The 24195-nt window shown below is 43.6% G+C and overlaps 1 protein-coding gene across 2 annotated transcripts in view; it reads right to left on the minus strand.

The window, feature by feature from the left end:
• Window positions 1–1340: 1340 nt before the first annotated feature.
• TMEM91 (transmembrane protein 91) overlaps window positions 1341–24195 on the minus strand; it is a 272021-nt gene continuing 249166 nt past the window's right edge. For both annotated transcript variants that reach the window (XM_085625278.1, XM_085625277.1), the window contains exon 4: window positions 1341–4456. In XM_085625278.1, coding sequence (XP_085481404.1) covers window positions 4298–4456 — 159 coding nt within the window. In that variant the 3' untranslated portion in view covers window positions 1341–4297. The remainder of the gene's footprint in view (window positions 4457–24195) is intronic.

The following is a 24195-nucleotide window of genomic DNA, read 5'->3' on the forward strand; positions in this document are numbered from 1 at the left end:
TAAAATTCACATTTTACATTGTTGAATTGTGATGTTTTATTATGAAATAATGATGAACATATAAATTCGAAGCAGTGTTAAAATAATGGTTTAATGTGTTTAATGTTTTGATCATTTGTTTCGTATAAGACTTGGGTATTAGTACCTAGTGAACAGTGCACTGCACTAACAAGTTGATTAACTTGTAACAGTCTTTGATTCGCTCACACTTGGATTGACAGCAAGTGGAGTGCTATAGCACCTTTCTTTATTACAGTCCAAATTTGTGAAAAAGGAGTGCTCCTCCAACGCCCCAAACCCCTATGTAGAGGCCATGCCCAACCCGAAGCTTAGAAATGCACTATTGAAATTCAGAGTTGGCATGAACCCATGTAACGTTGATTGGAAGATAAAATCTGCAATGACGAACGAACAGGGTCTGTGTACATGTGGACCACAAGTAAAATGCAGTGGCCTACATATCCTTATGATTGTTTGTGGTTTTTAGAAGAACTGAAAGAATTTTACAACCTATTTTTATGGTTTATAAAACTGAAAGCAGGGAACAAGCACTTAGTCTATTGATAAACATGAGATTTTTAGATGTGACATGTGCAATAGGAATATTTTTAATCGCAGTACAGGAGTCGCTGAATAAATTGGTAATATAATTTGAAATGGGTAGGGAAATGATGTTAACCAAGAAATGAGAATACCCCCTTTTGAACCCTGGAAGCCCACATGTATGTACAAAGGTATATGTATATATATGACCCTTTTCTTATTGGGGGCTGAATTAAGAACTCTCATATAGAGTGGCTCAACTCCTATGGTATTTTTTATTAGGATTTTATTGTGTTTTATACAGTTTTATGGGCTCGTTGGTTGTATATCTGATTTTTAATTGTATGTTGTACTGTGGTATTTTTTATGGCTATATTTGCCAAATAAAAATAAATATGAATTTAAATGGGTATACAAGGTATAAATGCTTCAAGTTCTTGAAATGTTTGTTAGAATGCTTTCCTGTCCAGAGGACAGATTCACTGGTAGCAAAATGGCTCATGAAGAAACCATTTTGATTCTGACACACATAACTGAGCAGTCCTGAGTGTCAGTGTGCACACAATGTCTAATGTAAGTATAAAATGAAGACAGACATATTTCAGCTACACACGAATGCTTGCACATGCATACATTCCCCTTCACAAACAAATCTAATAACATTCAGGAACAAACACACACACACATGATATAAACATACATGATGACTCAAGCACTCATCACGTGGCCCTGAAAACACACATATGTGTCATATGTACCCTTGCCAGGTTACGAATGAAAATAGACCAAGGCTTAGAGTGCATTCCATGATTTATTCTGGGTTTGTAGTTCCAGTCCACTTCCAAGAAATCCATCTGTCAGACATACTGTACAGACAGAACCAGTTGAGTCCTGTGCTGAAGCCAAGCTACATTACAAAAAGTGCACACAATTTAATCATGAAGCCTAGTCCCGGAAGGAGGATGAGGGACTAACATGTTTATAAAGAAAGTCTTGGATTTACTGTACAGGGAGATACAAAATTCCACATTTGATGGAATTCAGGAAGGCTGAGCAGTGGGTGGAGAATGGAGCTCATGGCTACAATAAGGCCTGTGTCTGACAATCTCCGTATCCAGCTGTACTCCACGTTGTGTAGTCCCTGTGGCTTTTCATTTCTGCCGGTGTACGTCCTCGCCTTTTCATGGCTCTTGGGGCATATGCAAGTTTTTTGTGTTTGTGAAAAAATGTTTTTTAAGTTGCCTTTATAATGGCTTCTGGCAAATTTTGGAGACTTTGAAAGTTAATGATTCGTAATAATTTAGCATTCAATTCCTGGTTAGACCAATAAAATGTATACAAAACTTCTCTAAGTATCTAAAATGTACCATTAATTGAGCACTCCGTTCCATACATTTTCATAAATCCCAACTCCATCCTCTTCACTATTACACTTTGAAAAGAATATGAATTTTAATTATTAGCGCAGTGGCAATACACACTATTAAAAAGCCCCCCAGTTTGGAATCAATCAGAATTAAGTTGAACGAATTTCGAAATTTCCAACACTCTTGCATGGCACCGTGTATAATCTGGTGTACAGTGAAACTCTATATTTTTTAGTCCGCAATTTTTTTTTGCGTATTTGTTCACATATTTTTTTTTTCTTCTGCACAATATGCAAAGTGACATGACGATGGTTTCAATGCAGCCTTTGAATAATATTTCTAGACTGGTCTGCTGATGTTTATCCAGAGAAAAAGGGAAGGTCAGTTTTAAGAGGGGCTTACAGCACCATTTATTTATCAACGGAATGCCTCAATGGGGGAAGATTTTATGACTTTTATCCAGGGCCGGACTGGGAACCACAACCGGCCCTGGCAAAGTGCTCGGCAGACCACCCTCCCCCAGGGGGGGTGGGTACCGCCAAGCTTTTTGCCAGGGCAGATTTTTGGCCGATTTTGTTACAGGGCCGATTTTGCAATAAAACGGCCCCCAGGGGCCCAAAACCGGCCCCCACCCGTGCGGTGCACCGGGGGATTGCCCGGTGCCCGCTACGGCCAGTCCGGCCCTGCTTTTATCCCTTCCCTTTATATTCCAAGGCATTAGAAATTGGACCCAAACTGCCTGTAGTAGTCGAACCTAATGAAAGACGACATTTTAAACTTTAATTCCATGTTCAGTGAACTTGGAATACATCGAGTTTGGCCCAGGTTTACTGGGGTTCACGAACTTCAGCCAGCTATGCTACCAGCGGAATATTTTTGCATTCAAAAAGTTTTCTCTAAATCTTTTTTTCACAAATACTTTCGTTAGTTACTACTTTTTTCGTTGATTTTCTTTCCTCACACAATCCTATTTTCAGTGGAAAGCGCATCATGTTATTTATTTTGTAAAATTTCACAAACTGTGTAAAGTTCACAAAAAATGTAAAGTTGGGAAAAAAAAGGTAAGACATTTCAGAGAAAAAGAAATTACAACTGCCCAAAACCCATATATTTAGCTCAATTTAACTGTTGTTTCATTCATTTATCCCTTTCCAGGCCACTGGGGTAACCGTCCGGTAATTGCTGCAGTGTTACTTTGTAATGTTTAGCTCTTTTCTGCGTGCTCCCAGTTTTGGAGCGGGAGGCAGAAGAAGATCATTGAATCCGTCTACTGACAACTGCTCCAGGGATCTTTATAGCATAATTTTGAGTAACAAGTTAGGGGAAATCCCATGCCTTTTTATTCCACATTTGACAATTTGGCTTTTAGGGCACACATTCCCTTCTTCTGCTATGGATCATAGATTGCTATCAGCAAGATGGCTGCCGCCAGTATGTGGAAGGTAGTCCTCCCGTCTCAGCCACCCTGCCCATCTTGTTCAATACATTCCGATTAGGGTTTAACTTGTCACTAAATATTCCCATTCCTTTTGGAAAAGGTTTATTGAGAGATCTTTGGAAATGTGGCATTCCTGGCCAACGTTTATGTCCTTTTACCAATGGGGCAATTTTTTTTCCAGATCAAACACTGTTCAAAGCAGGCACAACATCTCACTGGCTGTGATATCAGCGGGGGAATAAACTCATCCTGGCCATGCAAGGTGTATTGACCTCTAGGAGGGTGGGTCTGCCAGCAGAATTAGTTCAGAACTGCCCAGGGGCGCATCTGGGGAGATTATAATGGTGCAGTCATGCCACACATTTGGTGAGGAACTTTTAAGGAGAACAAGGAAGCCAGACCATGGATCCAGATGTAAGCGTGATGTTGCCATCGCATCAGGCAGGCGTCACTGACGGACAGTTGTACTGGTTCCGAACTGTTAAAGCTCATTTATGGTGCAGGAAAAGAAGCTGTAGGCAAGTAAGAGAAAGAAGGAAGAACTTTGTTACAAAGAGTTAAAAAGAACGTTGAAGTGGCGCCACAATCTGATAATAGCCCAGCGGACACATGTGTGGGTACATTTACAGATGCACCTGTGTATTCATCAGTTATGAATCCTCCAGCATATTCTGAGCACCCATTCTCGATTCATGCTGATGTCCGTTCCTCTGACTGCGCTTCATCGTTTTGAAGTGACCAACCAGTACCATTGGAACATTCTGCATTGCACTGGCTGCTCCCCCTTCTTCTCGAGTTTTTATCTTTCACCACCCTCTGTGAGCGAGAGCCGCGAGTCCCGTGGTCAATACCTGTCTCTTGAGAGAGCAAAAAGCACAGCAGGAGGGCGAGGCCTTTATAGCTGCAGCACACATGTCCTAACAAGTGTTCTTCTCCTTGTCAATCTCTGTTAGGTGGGCACCTTATTGGACAAGTAAGCGATGAGTGCCACAATAGCGCCAATGTATGTGCAGGTGCCCAAAACAATGGATAGGACGGCCATGAAGAAAGTCTGGCGTGATGCTGTGCTGGCACCATGGTAGTCACCCTTGGCCGATGCCTTGTTGGTCTGTGGAAAGAAAAGAGGACAAAAAGAAGATTAAGGAGGGAACTTGGCTTCACTTGATGGCTGCCTCATGGAAAAACGTCTGAAGTGTGGAAACAACTAAGGGGACTGACTGCGAAAGGAGGTTCAGAACTAATGAAAATAGCTTCTTTTTAATTTTTAATTTTCTGAAGTAGACTTTTATGCATGCAATACAGTTGGAAGATATCCAACTTCATATAAAATTAAAATACTTACTAAACATCTCTTATGAACAATCATCCAGACTTACTACTTAGTTCGCCATATAATTAAAAGAAACCTCTAAAAAACTTCTGATAGCTTCTCAATGGAGATGCCTGTTGAAGAGAGCGGGTTGATAAATCAACAAATAGCCATTTCAGAGGCATCAGTGCTAAAGGGGGGCAATTGCTAACTCACGACGGCTACTGAACGGGGACGGCTACTGAACGGGGATGGCATTTCAAGGGGCAAAATTAACCTAGGGAAATGACTGTTGAGTGGAAATACCTGCCATGGAAAGTGAAAATGGCGTTTGTTTGGAAGATGACTGCCATAGGGGTAAATCTGCTTATTGGAGACAGTTAACCATTGTTTTCAGCTATTTAATGAACATTATTGATCAGGTACTTCTGCTGTTTAATGGAGATCACTGTTCATGGAGGTGTCTTCCTAAGGATGGACACTTAAAAGGTAAAGTAAGTGAATAAACTAAATGTCTTTCAGTTATTAAAAACCATTTACAATTAAATTCCACACATGTGCAAAACCCTCCCCAGATTTGATCTGTAGTACAAAATCATTCTATTCATATTGCATGAAAGCCCACCTGAGGCACCAAAACTGACTTTTCCCTGAAATCTATAGGGTTGTAAAAATATCCAAACTACATTTACTCAATTTATATTTTACCTAAAAGAAGATATAACAGGCAGAAAATCCGAAGATTGGGCATACGCCCTAAAAACAGCATATAGCCACTTAAAAGGTGTGACTGCCCAGGGGGAGGAGGGTTAATATTCGGGCTTTCTGAGAGGACTGAACTACAGGACAATTGAACAAATGTAACATCTGATTACAAAGAAAACTACAAAATGGGATAAGGCAGTGCTTTAATGGGGTCACAAGCTTTGGAGAAAAACTGTATGGGCACACAGACGACACATCTCAATAGAAGTGCCTGTCATATAACAAAGGCTGCGTAATGCTGTTAATTGCCTTTTGCTATTAGCTTTAAAATTGCTGTTTTTAAAAAATAGATCAACATCTGACCTGGGAATTGATTATGAAATATGCTATTTGATGCAATTTTTATTTTTGAACCTTATAGTTTATAGGAAGAGAATTACCACAGAATATTGAGTTTTCCTTACTTTTCATGTGGACTCTATGCAGTTAATGTGCAGTCTCTCTGGCTGACCCATCTCCTCCCTCTTTGTTCCCAATGCATATTCTTGCTTCTTTTCCTGTCATTTTCTTGAACTTATCCTGCTTATCCTGTCCATAAGCTATCGCCTTGCTCTCTCCGCAAATAGGGCTTGATTTAGAGTTTGGTCGATGGGATACTCCATCACAAAAGGGGTGGATATCCCATCTACTGAATTAAAAATACCATACACAATACTGCACTTGCAATAAGTGGAAGGGCTATCTAGTATGTTTTGTGACATAGAAATCCATCTGTCAAACTTTAATTCAGGCCCCAAGTATCCTCTTTCGACCTTCCTATATTACTGTGTGTCGTGTCGACGCGTGCAGTATAGACGACACGTACTCTACATTAAATGATAGCAAGGAGCTTTATTAGCCCGCTCCTTCTCCCTTCAGACCCAGCCATAAACAGAAACTGGTATTGCCCTTTCTGCCCTCCTACTTACTCTCCAAATGCTGGTCCTAGCACCCTTGCCTTAAGTTGGCTACAACATTACATCCCCCCTCTTCTTACACAACATGGTCTGAATTCTCAATAAACACTGAACAAAAATACACACAAAAAAAGAACATAGTTACAGTTCTTCAATGAGACATGTAGGTCTCCAATGAGTACGCTGTGGTTGGTGAGCAGCGTTTTGACTAACTCTTTCTTCTCCAGCAGAGGGAAGAGGAGACGTGTGCTCACTTCCCTTCACATGAGTGTCGTCCTCCATTGCACTTTCAGGCGCATTCAGTGTCTCTCTTGTGGTTGGTGTGCATTGGTGAAAATGTGCAACATTCCTTGTTATTCTTTTGTCGTCGGAGGCAGCCGTGATCATAGTTCCCTTTTGTTTGATTACTAACAGTGGGTGAGCATGATATCTACTATCGGCTTTCCTTTGTTGTTCTTTTTGGACAGGCACCCAATCTCCTTCTTTGAGGGTGGTGGTGTGGCTCTTCAACAACTGTCTGCATATTCTTTCATCTTGGTCTTTCTGGATCCATCTATTACAGCTAACTCTTCGTGTTCTGAGTCTTGACGAGCACCACCAGCTGAGTCTTCCCACGCCGGTGTTCTTGTGCGCGCTGTGCGGCCCAGCATCAAGGTTGCTGGACATCTGTCCGTAGTGCTGTGGGGTGTGGTTCGATATGCTCGTAGCATCTCGTTTAGTGCTGTTGGAATATCTCGCTTGGAAAGTTCCGCTTGATGTATGGCATTATTCAGAGTGGCCATAAACCTCTCTACCATTCCATTGGCTTGTGGCCACATGGGAGTGATCTTACTATGTCGACAATTGAGATGATTCGCAAATGTGGCAAACTCTTGTCCATTAAATGGAGGGCCATTGTCTGTCTTGACTACCTTAGGTATTCCCCAGGCTGCGAAAACTTCATCCAACACTGGTATGGGGATGGCTGCTCTGGATGATGATATCAGGTGGGCAATTGGGAAGCGGGAGTATTCATCCATTATGACAAGAATGTATTTGCTGGATTGTAATGGACCAAAGAAGTCTACTGCAACATGTTGCCAAACGCCCTCCGGCAGTTCTGACATTTGTATCGGTGAAGGTGACTCTTCTCAACTAACTAGTTGACACTGGGGGAAGTCTTTCAATGTGGCTTCGACCATCTGATCAAGAGACGGGAACCAGACCCGTTCAACCGGCTCTCTCTTCGTGGCTATGATACCTCTGTGCCATTCATGTGCCAAGTTGACAATTCCTTGATGTAGTTGCTTTGGAATGGCAATCCTTTTATCTCTTAGCAGGAGGCCATCTTTGACAATGGACAATTCATCTTTTACATGCCGAAAGGAGTTTTATTCATGGCTGTCAACTTGCCTATTGTGACCGGGTTCTTCTAGATGTCTCCAACTATTTGTCTGAATGCAGTGTTATGCATCCTCCAAGGTGACATCTGTGCCGGTGGCTTCAATAATAGCTTCAAAAGGAAATGCAGGTGGTTTTGCTTGAGCCACAACAAAGTATATGTACTCCTCTGCTAACGACGGGTTTGAGCTTGTAGATGTCTTGGGGTGTCTCGACATATAATCAGCTGAGTTTGCTGATTTCTGGGCTTGTGGATGATGGTATAAGTATATTCTTATAGGCAAATTCCCCATCGCTGTATTCTGGGTGGCATTTTGGCCCGGGGATTTCCAAATATGGTTATCAGAGCTTGGTGGTCCATGATAAGTGTAAAATGCTTCCCATAGATAAAAATGTGAAAGTGCTCACAGGCCCAGACCACAGCAAGACTTTCCTTCTCCGGTTGAGAGTATCCCCTCTCAGTGTCAGTCAGGCTGCGACTGGCATAAGTTACGATGTGACGTTGATCACTTTCCTTGTCGTATTGAGCCAATATGGCTCAAAGTCCCACCGGGTTGGCTTCCACAGTTATTTTAGTCTTGCGACGAGGGTTAAAGTAAGCCAGATTTTTGGCTGACTCGACGGATGCTTTGATCGATTGAAATGCTTGATCACATCTGGTTGTCCAGTTGAATACATGACCTTCATTGGTTAATTTTCTCAGTGGGAAGCTAATGGTGGCATAGTCCTTAATATAACATGCTTAGTAGCTGGCCATTCCTAGAAAGGATCGCACGTCTTCAACATCTTGAGGTCGAGGGGTGTCATTCAGCACTGCGATTTTTCAGGGTCTGGTCTCATTCCTGTGTCCATAGAACTTCAATGTTGATTTATGAAATTCACATTTGTCTTTATTGAGCGTTAAATTTGCATCCAGCAGTGCGTGGCATACTCGATCCAGGGCTTTGTTGTCTTACTGTACAGTTGCTCCAAATAAGAGAATGTCGTCACTGTAATTAAGGGTGTTAGGAATATGATGAATGATCCTTCTGATCGCCTCTTGAAAGATCTCAGCAGCAGAAGATACTCTGAAGCTGAATCTTTTGTATCTGAATATGCCTTGATGGATTGAGAAGGTGGTGATATATCTTGACCTTTTGTGAAGTTCAAGCTGGTGATAACCCTTGTTAAGATCCAGCTTGGAAAATATTTGTGGTCCATTCGATGATGCAACCATGTCACTGATGTGGGGCCCAGGATATCTTTCCCTTTCAATGCCAGTATTGGGCACTTTCATGTCAACACAATGACGAACTCTGCCTTCCGATCCTTTTTTTGATACTAGGACCACTGGAGATGCCCAAGGAGTAGGTCCCAACGTTCTTTCAATGATATCTGCCCGGAAAGATCCTGCAGCTTCTCCTCTACAGACTGTTGAAGATTAAACAGTTTTTTCCTATGATGTTGAGCTATGGATGTCACACGTTCATTTAAGTGCAGACAAATCTGAAAATTAGCCATTTTTCCAAGTCCTGTGAACAGTTTTGGGAATTTGTGAACTATGTCAGGTTCATCATCCACTCAGTACAGTATTTCCACCAGCTGAAGTCGTTCCACTGTGGGCAAGCTAAAGAGACTTTGGGCCCCTCGATAACATGAATACGAGCTGGAATAGTTCTGTCTTTGTATGTTAGAGAAGCCTGAAATTGCCCTAGACATGGAAGAGGTTCTTTCACATCCATGTGTAGACTCGCACTGCAGCTTTTTGCAGGTGAGGGTGTGGATTCAATTTGTTGTATTCCACAAACTAAATATAATTGAGAGATGCCCCACTGTCCAGCACAAACTTGGCTAGGTGCTCCCCCATTTGGAGATGTAGTCATGGGTATTTCTTTAGCCTGTCAGGATCTGCAACCATGCAGACATATTCCTCACTGTCTTGATATACGGGCATGAGAGACCTTGATCTCAAGATTCTGACTGTCGCGACCTGTAGGTGCCATGAGAATAGAGTGAAGTGTCTCCAAGTGGGTTTGAGTGTGCCGAGAAAGAGTGAAGGTACTCCTGTGTGGATCTAGAAGTGCCCTCACACACCCTAACAGGTGTATAGCATCATCATTGGGCTGGTGCTCCTCGTGGGGGTGGCGCTGCAGTCCCTCACGGGCCCGTTTGACGGGGCTCTTTGTCGGAGATCTTTAAGGAGTTTGCCGCATTTGTGCATGGGGGTGTGTGGGACTAAGTGGTGGTGAATCGTATAAGTGTGTCAAGGGGTCGACATGTTTCGCGCCATAAGTAGTCCCTAATGGATTAGGGACTACTTATGGCGCGAAACATGTCGACCCCTTGACACACTTATACGATTCACCACACGGGTGAGAGAAGAGGGATTATATTTGTTTCATTTTCCCCTCTCACACAGGCAACTGAGATTGCTTCTCCATCCCCGTGATATATTTTAAACCAGACCCCTAGGACATCCTGAATAAATTGCAAGTGTCCTTGGGCTCTTTTTAGACTTCACTCACTACCACCACCACCACTTAGTCCCACACACCCCCATGCACAAATGCGGCAAACTCCTTAAAGATCTCCGACAAAGAGCCCCATCAAACGGGACGGTGAGGGACTGCAGCGCCACCCCCATGAGGAGCACCAGCCCAATGATGATGCTATACACCTGTTAGGGTGTGTGAGGGCACTTCTAGATCCACACAGGAGTACCTTCACTCTTTCTCGGCACACTCAAACCCACTTGGAGACACTTCACATTTTTCCACAGCCCTATTGGCTGTCTGACTCCCTCCTCTTTTATTCATAAGGAACTGTTACCATCTTACTGCTATCATAATTAATTTGGGAGCCCTGGTACAGGACCTTTTCAAAAAGCTCCTCGTCCCCCCTCTTATGTTGATATTGCCATGAGAATAGAAGCATGAACATGACGAGCTGGAAGAGGTTTCTCTGCAGTCCCTTACTGCCCTGGCATGATGACTAGCACTGGATTGACTCGATTGTCTGTGAGTGTCTTTGTGCATTGCTCTGCATACTTTCTCAAAATGGTTTTCCTTGCCACATCGACCTCATTTCTGGCCTAGTGCGTGACATGGCTCGGAGTGTGGGAAGTCTTGTCCACAGCGATAGCATTTGAACTGGCGTTCCCATCTCTTATCAGTCCGGTTAGAACTGCGATGACAACTTGGTTGTTGAGGGTACTCCTTAGATCTGGATGGTCATTGGCCTGTGGAGGAATGGCTGTCCGTGTGTTGAGATTGAAGCCGGAAGACTTGTTCCCGTTTTTCACCTTTTCCAGTTTCCATCCTTTTTGCATGTTCTTCTGCTTGATCATTGACTCTCGCCATTTCTTCAATTTCATCCAAGGAATAGATTTTCTTTAGAAGACGTCTGCGTAGGGATTCCGATTGACATCCTTTGATAATTTGCAGGCAAAGAGCGTCTTCAGTTGTGAAGGAGTCAAAAGCACAGTACTGTGCTAGCTGTTTGAGGCGCAAAATGAATTCTCTCATGGATTAAACTTTCTCTTGGGAGGCCAGATTGAAGGTGTTAGAAATTGGCAGGCTGGGACATGTGCCAAAGCCAGGCAGAAATCACCACTCTAGTAAGGATAAGGGAGTTACACTCCCAAAATAATCCCTGGTCAACCCCTTGGTAGCTTGGCATGAGCAGTCAGGCTTATCTTAGAGGCAGTGTGTAAAGCATATGCACTTAACCAACAGTAATACAGTGTAAGCACTACAAAAGGACACCAAATAAGTTTAGAAAAATATCCAATATTTTTATATACAAGACCAAAAATGATAAAAATCTACAATACAGTACTTAAAAATCTACAGAATCAAAAGACGCTTTAAAAACAGCTCCTTGATGCCGATAGCTCCGTCTGGTGCTATCACGGCATCGTGAGCAAACAAATCCAAACAGTTCTGGCTGACCGCGGCGTTGCGAGCCAGCTACGGTGTCAGGAAGATCTGCAAACAGTACCTTTTAGAAATGCAGGGCGCCGGCGACCTCTTGTTGAGTTTCTGAAAACACGGCGTCTGCAGGCGTCGGTTCCGTAGGTCGGTGTAGGAGTCGTCGGGGCCCTCGAAGCCACATGTGTTGCAGGTCAATCTCCTCTCTATTGGAGTCAGGAGCGCTGGCGTTGACAGGTGTCTGGTGATGCGGTGTGAAGTGCAGCGGTGGGGTGTGCGGTACCCTCAGGTCGCGGTGCGAGCAGCGGCTGGGTGGTGGCGTCAGATGGTGTCTTCGGTGAGACCAGGGTCGCGGTGCGAGATGAAGGCGGTGCTCGTCATGGTGCTAGCAGATCACGGTGCATCGTTGCTGAAGCGCTGTCGTCGGCTGAAGAACTGGAGTCGACGGCGCTGGCGTCGGTAGGCCAAGGCTGAGGTGCGGGATGAGGGCGGTGCATTGTGTAACTTTATGAGCGGTGCCCTTGAACCACGGTGCAAGCAGCGGCATCGAATTTAGCATGGAGCGTCATTGTCGGGGATACCAAGGCGTCATCATGAAGCGAGACGGTGCGGAGTGTGGTTCCCACAGGTCACGGTGCGAGCAACAGCTCAGTGGCAGCATCAGCAGGCGTCGTCAGTGAGACCAGGGTTGTAGTGTGGCATTTCGGCGGCGCCCTCTGCGGTGCCAAGGCGTCTTCGTGAAGTGAGGCGTGCGCAGTGCGGTGCCCACAGGTCGCGGTGCGAGCAGCGGCTCGGCGGTGGCGTAAGCAGGCGGCGTCGGTAAGACCATGGTCACTGTGCGGCGGTGCCCGCGGCGGTGCCGGCAGGACACAGAGTCGGCAGCAGCATTGTAGACGTCATCGAGTTGCTTTGCCTCTGTTACATCACAAAACACACAGTCCCCAGTTCGGCGGGCAGAAGAGCTTGAAGTCTTTGTTGTTCCTGATACTTCTTGAACAGGGGGCAAGCTCTACCTCAAGCCCTTGGAGAAACTCACAAAGCAGATTGCAGAAAGTTCAGTCCAGTTCTTTCACTGCCCAAGACAGAAACAGCCACTGCAGGCCAACACAGCAAAGCACACAGCAAAGTGGTAGGTCCTCCTCACAGCTTCTCCAGCACTTCTTCTTGGCAGTCTTCTTGATACAAAAGAGTTCTAAAGTTCAGGGGTCTGGGCCCCAATATTTATATCCAAAAATCCTTTGATCTCTTGGGCAAAGAGTGCCTGTGCCCAGCAAGAACCAGTTCTGCCTTCTCTGGTGTGATTTCCTGGCAGGAAGTGAAGACGGCATTGTCAGAGGCAGACCAGGCCCTTTGAGGTGCAAGGAAATCTCCCCCCCCCCCCATCCCGCATAGCCGCCCAGGTCTATTCAGCCCTTTCCTGACCCACCTAGACTATCTGGAGCCACTCCTGCTCCCCAGCCTTCTGTCATCCAAAACCCAGAAAGGCAATCCACATTTCAGCAGAGGCACATGGGATGCCTGAGCAACAAAATAGCTACTTTATAAAAGTGGTATTTTCAAACACAGAATGTAAAAATCACCTTCACTAAAAGATGCATCTTTAGATTCTGAGTTCAGGCATACTAAACTTCATTTTCCTACCTAATTCCCCAGGCCAGTTTTGTCTATAAGATGTTATAAACAAACTCCCCATTCTGTCCTATGGGGAACAGATAGCCTTGCAATAGTGAAGAACGAAATTGACTGTAATTCACACCCAGGACATGCCACACACACACACCATGGCATGTCCTGCCTTTCACATACACTGCACCCTGCCCACAGGTGTACCTTGGGCCTACCTTAGGGGTGCCTGACATGTAAGAAAAGGGAAGGTTAGGGACTGGCAAGTGTGTGCACTGGCCAAGTCGACATGGCAGTTACAAACTGCACGCAGACTCTGCAATGGCAGGTCTGAGTTACATTTTTAGGTCTACTCAGGTGGGTGGCACAATCAGTGCTGCAGGCCCACTAGTAGTATTTGATTTACAGGCCCCAGGCACACTCAGTGCACTTTACTAGGGACTAACAAGTAAATCAAATATCCAATCATGGAAACACCAATCCATAACACAATTTACACATAGAGCATATGCACTTTAGCAGTGATTAGCAGTGGTAAAGTGCCCAGAGTCCTAAAACCAACACAAACAGGTCAGGTAAAAATAGGAGGAATAATCAACAAGTTTGGGGATAATACTGCAAAAAGGGCCATTTCCAACAGAAGGTGTAGCGTTCATAATCGATGTTCCGTTTGTGAAGAAATTTTCTGTTGAGTGCTTCGCGCATGAAGACGTGACATAAGCTGGTAGTTCCTTGATGATTCGGTCAACATCCTTCCCGACAAGATTGCGTAGTGCAATGAGTTGTTGATCAGGGTCAGAGACTTGAGACGCTTTCATGAAGTCTTCAAAGTCTTCAAGCCATTTCTGCCAGCGAAGACCCATGCCTACACCAGGTATGAGAGCTAAAGATTCTGGCGGGCGCAGAAAAGGAACCCCCAGCATGGCAAGTCGGTGTCCTGCCACCTGCGACGATGACGTAGGAGATTGTGACTCGGCTCCCCTGTTCTGCGAATCGTGGCGTCGTCCAGTAGTGGGAGATGTGGACATGTTTGATTCTGTTTGCCCAAGCGAAGGATGCCACTAATGGCTGTCCACGACGTAAGTAGGGCCGTGGCGGGAGGGGTTCACAAACAGATCACCTGGCACCGGCAATGCACTTTTGTAGTGATATGCTGGAACTTTGGCTGGGAGAGGTTGACATTGAAACTGGAGGTAATTATTTATTTATTTATTTTGTTTTGGAGCAGGAGAGCATGTGACCCACACTGGTAAAGAGAATGACGAGGCGTTCAATGTTGCAACAGATACAGTAAGTATCTTGTGTAATACTTTTAGAAATACTATTAGTGGTGTTTCTGGTGTGCACTGATATATATATTTTTTTGCTTTGCTTGCTCCCCTTTTGGTGTATTATAGGTGCCTGGCTTCAAGATGACCACCCTTGATTTCTGGCAGCTGATTGGGCTGTCCGCCTGACTTTAAAATGTCTGTCAAGCAGGGCTGACCTCACACTGGTTTGTTGGGCCCTGGTGCAGGGGCTCAAGGCACAAAGGGCAGACTGTGCAGTATGTAGGGGCGCGCGGGGGTGCACTCACCAGTCGGCAGGAGCAGGCAGCTGACAGAAGAGCCTGCAACCAGAGCCAGCTTCTAGGCTCACAGGCACACCAGGCAGACAGTGGAGACACATGCCCAGGGTGGGCTCCTGACGGCGCAGTTTCCAGGCTCACAGGCACCAGGGACAAAGGAGGAGACACATGCCCAGGTTGGGTTCCTGACAGCGTGCCACAGCACTACACCAGTAGTTGTGCGCAACCAGGGTGAGTTCCTGAGGTCACGTCTGAGTAATGTGGCACGTCCCGAAGTGGACACACGCAGGGTGGGCTCCCGGCTCTTCTCCACTGCATTCTACCAAAGCCACGAGCTGTACACCAGATCTAGTGACCACCTTCGTCGCCAGTTGTCATGTCAACACATGCAGTATAGGCGACACGGACTCTGCATTAAATGATTGTTAGGAGCTTCATTAGCCCACTCCTTCTCCCTTCAGACCCAGCCTTAAACAGAAATTGGTATTGCCCCTTCCGCCCTCCTATTTCTGCTCTCGGCTCCTTACTCTCCGTATGCTGGACCTACCGCCCTTTGCCTTAAGTCGGCTACAACATTACACCATGTCAGGTATTGTATTGGAATATAATGTTGAATTTTCTATATTGTGTTACAAAACTTTTATATGGAAAGTATTAATAATTATTAACAACCAAAATATCATCAAGGTAAGTACAGATAAGTGCATACATGTTTACTGTACTTGACTCCACATGTATGTTCCTTCATGACATAAATGTATATTTGCAAGGATGAAGATAAAATGTACGAATAGAAAAATGATACTTAATAATATAAATGCGTATCCATGATATTTGAGTTGTCATTGTTTTTGCAGCAACATTCCTTTTTCATCACCACCCCTGTCCATCTTCTGCTGGTCTTTTTCCTATCATCCCTATCTTCTCCTGCCTTTCTTCTTTCAGCCTTGCCTGCCTACCCTCTCACTACTCTTCCTATATTCACCCCTCTCGCCCCATTTTTTCTGTATCCCACCTATCTCCTGCTTGCCTACGCTTCCCCCTCACTATCTCCTCATCATGCCCTCTGCCTGCTTTCCCGGTATTAAGCATCAAAAGGCTTTTATTACCTCTAATCAGTATTCCTCTCAAGATGTGCCAAGGTGCTCGTTCAAGAACATTACTGGAATTTAATAAGCTGGGCCCAGGGCATTGGATGAGCTCTGCTGCACAAGATGACACTTTCAAGTGGTGGTTGGCATTGCTCTGAGGCTACCAGCTCAGGCAGCACCACCGCAACACTCCACTGCTCTCCAGTGACCTTCATTGGTCACCAAGCTCACATTTAAAGTTAAAAACAAGCTCTTTCTATGGGACTTGTCAATGTGTCCTCTTGTTGTATCGCGCATTGATTGTGTATGCTGCATCATAGCGCTCTGCCTATCCCTAGAGTGATGGAAATACCATCATCAGGTTATCCACTGTATTTAGCCCTTGCTCCACAAATCAAACATTGTTCTTGTCTGGATTACTTACAACTCCATTAACCCCTAAAAGGGCCATATTGAGAACTCTTTGACGTGAAAATTTTGGGTCTGATCTAATTGGGGAATTTAAGCTTGCAGCACCCCTCACTCTCCTTTCAAATACTTATTTCAATGTTACTTTGTAAAGATATTGAAAACCTTGCAGCACATTTGTATTTCAGATGTTTTTTCTCCTTGATTACTGAAGACTGGCGTTCCTAAGAAGCATAGGATGAGCAGTCTGGCATGACTATGGGGCTGCATTGATATGACCGCGGCAAATAGTAGAGCAATTGGCAATGCAAAATATGTGCATAAGTATGTATTGTATTGCATGGCAATTGCATTGATATAGCACTCACTACCCCTGAAAAGGTATTGACATGCTTTATGGCAGGCAGCACGCTGCTCAGGAACACTAGGTCAGTGGCTATTATTGTTGAATGAGATTAGCATTGTGCTCTCAAGAAAACCATTCTAATTTCTTTGTGGTAGATGAAATTAAACGGATTTAGATGTGTCAGTTGTATGGGGCTTACTACTCCCAGACCAGGCCGTGAAGCATTTCACACTGGGAAGCACTCTGCTCCAGAAACCAAGATTAGTGGTTAATATAGTACTATTTGGTTACTGTTAGCCACGGGACTAGCCTTTTTCTCTCAAGTGATCTATTCCATGCATGTACATGTTAGTGGGAAGGGTTATGTGAGTTCATGCAGATGATTGGTTGGATTAATCGATAAGCTAAAGGAGATTTGGTATTGTTAGGATGCAGGGATACAGCTTTCTAAGAATGAGAGGTTGTAATAATTGAAATGATGGACCATTTGCAGAAATGCAATAATAGAAATTAAGGCAGAACTACACGTATGTTAGACTAGACTAGACTCCAAGAAAGGAGGCATACAGAGGATGGAAAGTAAGGAGAGGTAATTCAAAATTATAAAGGAGAGACAACAATCTGAAGATTTAGGTCAAGAGCAATTTTTCTTGCTGTATTTGGGAACATAGAAGAGGCTTTTGGAACCCATAAGCAATGCGAGGACACAAAACTGTAAGAAAATGTATAGTTCAATATTAGGCCCTAGAACTTTATGTGAACAGTCTTTCTAATGCTAGGCTACTGCTAGATCACCACCTCAGCAAGGACAAATGATCAGCTCAGGGGTTGGAAGTGTAAAGGGAAATATTGAGCACCTTAGACTGCACTAAAAAAAATCAGTAATCTCATGATCATAAGAATGTGAGCGGGTATGCCAGGTAAATAATGCAAATATGTAATTGAGATTCTGCAGATGCTGGGGTGTGTGGCTTCTGATGTTTATCGTTTAAGTTCTGAGTCACAGTATCAATTACAAAAGCAAAGAAGGGTCAATTTTTGATGCCTCTGGTAAAGCATAGCAAAGCATGGGGATGAGGATAGAAACCACAGACAGTGCTTGCATTCTTGTGGTTGAAGGGTGGCAACCCAGACACTGAAGTGAGGAGAATGGAGACAAGGCTGCCTTTAGAAATTCCACAAGACCTTTTGTTAGCAAGTGCCTGCTGATTAGTCCTCCCCGAGCACAGCCATTTGTTTGATGGTTTGGGGTGAGACTGTAGACTGATGTGGAAGGTGAGGAAGTCTTTAGGTGATGCTTGTCTTTTTATTTGTCCCTAATTTCTTCTTCAGTAAGGCTGAATGACAACTAGGCACAGATTTCTTACACTTCACAGTGTCTTGTTGTGGGTACTCTTTTTGGAGCCAGACCCACTGCTTCCTGCTGTGAAAAGCATCACTTTGCACAAAGGCTGTGTCTAGAGGGCAACCTGAGCACATCACTTTGGAGAGAAGTAAACCAAACCGGTTCTGCGAGACAGTCCAAGAATGTTCCCTCCCATCTCTGCTTACCCAACCATTTTTGCTATAATTCTACAGTTTAATATTGTCACACTAAACACAATGGTTGAATTACAGACAATTTAAACAAACTTTGGACACTGGTAGGTAAGACAGGAGTTGGATTAAGTTAATAATCAGCCTTATCTCTGAACACTACTTTGTGACAACCTACTCTGATCACAAAGCAGTTTCCAATTGCAAGCAGTTGCTAATTTTGCTTTAAACCTGGGCCAGTGTTTTTGCTCTGATTGTCCAAACGAGATGTTATTCTAATGCCAAAATGCACTCTTGCATTTGGTGTTTGGAGATTTGCTGCTAAACAGCAGGCCTTAAGGACAGGGCAGGCCTGGCCACAGATATGCACAGGGTAGACAGATCCCATACGTCATGTGGCTTGTAAGTTTGACTTGTGGCCAGAGAGTGTTATGGTGATAACGAAAGAGATTTGAGGTTTGAATGACGTACCATAGAAAAATGACTAAAACTTGACCCGAAAAGGAACTTGGAATACATTATTGCAATGTATCCATAAAGGGGTGGGGTTAGCTGCAAGAATATGAAGAGCTGATTTGTGGCACGCACTCATCCCATCAGAACGTGCACCACAGCAGAAAGGTACTAATGATAACCATAATGTATTATCTATAGAAGTGGTTATTTTGTAACAAAACACGTGTCAGGGCCCTTGTCAGGAGGCCACCTCAGCTTGCACCACCCATTGCGACTGCCATTGCTGCCAATGACAGAACCTACACAGGTACTAGCCATCACACTGCTACAAGTGTGACAATTCAGACTGTTCCAGGCCCCCAAAAGCTATAAGACTGGATTGTGTGTCCGGTATTAGTTGTTTTTATTGTACATTGAATTAATTGTTGTTCATCATATCTCTAAATTACACAAACAGCGCCACCATGGGGCAGCAGTCAGAATTAAGTGCTGGTGTTGACCATTAAGTGCTGTTGCTGAACACCGGAAACAACTGGCTCAAATTAAGCACTGATCTATAGTCCTTCTTACCACGGTCCGTTGTTTAGATATTATGTAAATATGTTCCTCCATATCTGAGAGAAACACCTGGCGACAGTGATAGCACACGAACTTCATTTATATCGGGTGAAATTCCAGTTGACCAATACAAATGACTCCTCCTGGATCCATTTGTTGTATATGGGGTACTTGAAACTGTTGCAGTGTGCCCAGCAGAAAAAAACACAATTGGCATTTTACTCATGAAATACAGACGTTTCACAATAAAAATAAAAGTGGGTGCTTCATAATAAACATTTTTAATAGCAAAGCACACCACTTAAGAAGGACAAAAAGAAATGGAGCAGAGGCGCTTTCTGAAGTGGGGGGACGAATGAAGAGTCTTCAGCTGGGGCAATGGGCATGAGGTTGTTCTCATATTCCATCTGGGTGAGAACTCTCTGGCTCAGTAGCAGTCTAGATGGAATATCAGCTGGGATTCTTTTACATAGCAAGAAGCAGCATCAGTGGTTAATTTGTAAAAGTTCTCATCAGGAGGCAGCTTGCACCAGCCCATTTCTCCTGTTAGCGCACCTAAAAAGGAACAAACTACCCATGAAAGTTGGGAGGGGATGTTGCATCATGGCCAGAGCTGCCGACTTTGGTGCTGGGGAAACAGGTTTGAGGCTCGGCGTCGGCCCAGCATCCTGTGATTTTGGGCAAATTACTTAATCTCCCACCATAAATTTGTCCTTCACTGCTCATTAAAAGTGCCGTTGTTGATGATTAAGTGCCATTGCTGAGCACCGGACACAATGGGCTCAAATTAAGCACTGAGCAGCGTTAAATCCTGGCTGCCGCAATCACTGGCATTCACGTGGCAAGGGGGCAATAGTTCCTTGTGCAAAAGAGGAAAAATTGCCCCCCTTATTGCTGGTTGAGTAGCAAAATACTGTAATAATTAGTTTGGTGGGCCTCTCAAGTTCTGGGCCTGGTGCTACTGCACCTTCTGCACCATTATTAGCTAGACTCTGGAACCTAGATCGCATGGTGTTGGCAAAGCACACATAGAAGCAAATATGTGAGAAAATAGTGTATTACCAAATGTGATCTGCAATTAGTGCAAATCCGTTGTATTTTTGTATCACTGAAGCTTATACGATACGTTAAACTGGGTAAAATTGACACTTTAATTACAGCGCTTGGAGACTGCAAAAGTGCGATAAGAAGAGTTCTATAAAAGCGAGTTATTATTATTGTTATCAAGTTCTTTTCATTGTTGTCACCATGGAGCTTCTATTTATGGCCAACGGTGCTCTTTTCCAAGTAGCACATGGCTGTCATTTCTCTCTGGGCATATTCTTCACATGTCCCTGGCATGCCCAGGGAGAAGGGACATGCGATCGACATGTGTGAGTGCTCCCCTTGGGAAAAGACCGCCCTTCAGTTAGTAGTGAAATATCTCACCAAAATCTATAGTGATGTGAATATTGTTGAATTGGGGAATACTGACAGGCATTATATATAGAGTTTAGAAATAGCAGAAACGGAGCATAATGCGCTATGCAATAGTATGCTTTGTGTTATTTTTATTACTACTTTGTGTTTGCATAGAAATCTCCCTGATTTGATTTGGTCTTCAATTATTCACAACTATGACACAACTCTCTGATGTTGCACAAAAATAAATAATGTAAATTCACACCCAGATTATGAAAAATTCACGCAACAGAGTGCAGCAACTAAAGTAGATGTGCTGCTTTGTGTGAACGGAAGAGAGCAGAAAATGTTCTTATCTACTAAGATGTGGTGCTATTTTTCTCTCTTCGTGCCTTGTGCACATTAGGGTGCCATGTGCCAATGCACACACCCTCTCACCATAGTGCAATGGTGTGTGCAATCTGTAAGGGATAGTTTTTGTACTGGAAAGGAATACTTCCAGCACAAAAACTATCCTTTAACATTTTTATGCTTTGTATGTGTGCTGTTCAATGCAGTACAAATGCAAAGTCAGAAAAACTAGGAGAAATGAAAATATTTCTTCTCGCTATAACTGCTTTTGGCGCAAATCCCTGTCTATAAATGTCTGTAGATAGGGTTTTGGCAAGGGCCAGACTGGCGTAACTGGCACAAAGCAATTCCCTGGTGTGCCGGGAGGGTGGGGGCCGGTTTTGTACCTGCGGGGTCCACTTTTCGTACTGGGGCCCGTTTTGCAGAAGTGCTGCAATAAAGGCCCCCAGTAAGAAAAGCGGGAGGGAGCCGTGCTTTCTGCTATCAACCCCCCCTCCCGCTCCCAGGGCCGGTCGTGCAGCAATCTGCCAGGGCTGGTTGCTGTTCCCAGTCCGGCCCTGGTTTTGGCATCAAACCCAGGGGTGGTTGCATGGCAACCTCTATATACCAACCATGGAACGTTCCCTTAATGAAAAATAACACAATGCTGAGTATTACTTTGGGATCTGTTCAAGATGGTAATCTCAGCAAAACACTTTCTGTTGGGTTTGCATTTCAAATTGTGGTTAATTTTAGAAGGTCTGGACGTGGATGTTTTAATAACTGTTTTTTTAAGGGAACTTTTCTCAGGGGCAAAGGCTAAGGTCAGATATGGGTTGGGTGGAAAATGCACTAGTCACTTTAAAGTTGGCAGAGGAGTGAGGCAAGGCTGTGTCCTTGCCCCATCACTTTTCACTCTATATATAAATGACTTAGAAACCATTTTAATTAAGAAGTGCAGGGATTTACCAAAGGCGGCAAAACGCCCCATCCCTGCACTCCTGTATGCTGATGATGCAGTCTTAATGGCTCTTACTCCATTAGGTCTCCAACGTCGTTGATTCATTTTCTAATTTTATGTAGAATTAGGGACTCACCATAAACTGTTTCAAAACATATACAATGAATAGCGGGGTCGGGTCAAACAAGAGGATTAAAACATTACACATAGACGGAAGACCGATAGAGTGCACAAAAACATTTTCATATTTAGGGATACTATTTGATAGGACAGGATTTTGGTATGAGGCGGTTAAAACTAGACATCTGCTGTTTGTCAAGGCGTTAATGGCCCTGTCAAACTTCAGCTGTAAACTAGGGAGGCACCCACCGGTGGAACTCCTACATATCTATAGGGCTAAGTGTGTGGCTATAGCTACTTATGGTGTGGGCGTATGGGGCTATGCAGATGTGAAATTCCTGCTGTCTGCTGAAAACATTTTTCTCAAGTTTCTTCTGGCCCTACCAGAAAGTACCTCAAATTATATTTGTGACCTGGAGTTGGGTGTGCCATATCTGGAGGATACGATCAAGATTCAGCCAGTCCTCCTCTGGCATAGAATCTGGATGTCAGAAGAAACCGGCTTTAACCGCTATATACTGGCGGATGTGCTGGGGTCTGACGATGCCAAAAATATTAGAAGGCTGGAATATGTGAAAAAGTTACTTACAAAATTGGGTCATCCGGAATACTTCACAGAGCCTACTTCAACGTGTAGCGTACCCAGAAAAGCTCTTAAAACCAGTTGTATGGCTCTGCTAGGAGAAATCAGAGCCATTAATGAAATGAGAAAGTCTACGGTACAGTCCCATCATTTAACCCTGTTGACTCCAACAATCCAGCCATATATACTATTAATAGATGGAGATTTTGACCATTTTCTGTTGTCTCGTTTTAGATTGGATATTATATTTAGAGCCCTAAGTTTTCCTGTAGTAAATGATTGGTCAAGAGATTTGTGTAACTGCCCATGTGACGATGTCTCTGCTCAATCAACTTTTCACATTATGTTCTTTTGTAAATTTTATGCCACACAAATAAAGAGATGGATTATCCCTGTCTTAAAGAAGTTTGGTCTGAGACATTGCCGACCCCCCTGTTTAGCTCTGCAACTTTTAGAAAATGAATTTGTTATTGCATCTGTTATTGCGTTTCTTAAAAATGTTTTTGAGCTTCGGAAATCAATGATAATGTAATTTGTAATTTGCAGGTTTAGAAATTAGTTTTAATCATATATTGTAATGTGCTTTTCTGGTTATCATTATAATAACCGAATAAAGATATTTGAATGGAATTGGGTTTGCATTTCAAAAGTAACACAAACCTGGTGCAAAGTGTTAGTAAATTTGGGCCATAGTCTGGTGTGAATAAATGAGACAATGACGTCATTTCTTCACCTTCCACTTCCTTAAACATTTTGTCCAGACTGGACTCTCTTAAATAGTTAATGCATGAAATAAAATAATGAAATAGAGGTGAGGTCAAAGGCCGGCATAAAAAATATCTTCTGATGCCTGTATATGATGCGCATTGTTTTTATTAATGCTTATACTTGGTAATTAGCCATTCTCGCATCATTTACCCACCCTTTGTGCAGATTAATTGTGGCTGGAGCTCCTTTGACCAGTTCCACTTGACTTCAAATTCCCTGAGCACAAGGACACTGTTGTGTCGCATATAATTTGATCTCATATCCAACTCAACATTGTTGATCAGATCTGCAATTAATAATAACTTGTTCTTTTTACACAGCTCTCAATGCTGTCATGTTTGTATTTTTTTAACACTTTAACTACCAGGTACAATTGTGAGCCATTTTAATGGTGCACAGATTGTTGACCTCAAAGGGTGACAGACTGCTGGTCTTGCTGGAATTCCAACACATGACCTTCAGAGTAGACGAGATATTAGCAGCACACGTATAACCCACTGATCCATTGTGATGGTTTGCCATTTCTGATAGATTGCAAACCCCATTATTATGTTATGTTTTATCAACAGAGACTTGAATGTTGTTGCATTGCCATCAGTAAGGGCTCACAGCTCTTTTCTTCACAAAGCTAAATCTATTTACTGTGTTGAGCAGGGTTATCAGTAGTGTGAGTGCAGTGCATCTTTTATGTATATGTTTGCTGGTGTTGTGTTTTAATGTGTGTAGTGCTTAATTTGTGCTAGTGGTGGGCACTAGCACTCATTTTTATGGTTCGGGACTTATTTTTCATCAACAGACTTTGATCCAGAGTAAAAGAAAGAAATGCCAAAAAGGGGTTAAA

The sequence above is a fragment of the Triturus cristatus genome, chromosome 9, assembly GCF_964204655.1.
Source record: "Triturus cristatus chromosome 9, aTriCri1.1, whole genome shotgun sequence".
NCBI classification, from domain to species: Eukaryota; Metazoa; Chordata; class Amphibia; order Caudata; family Salamandridae; genus Triturus; species Triturus cristatus.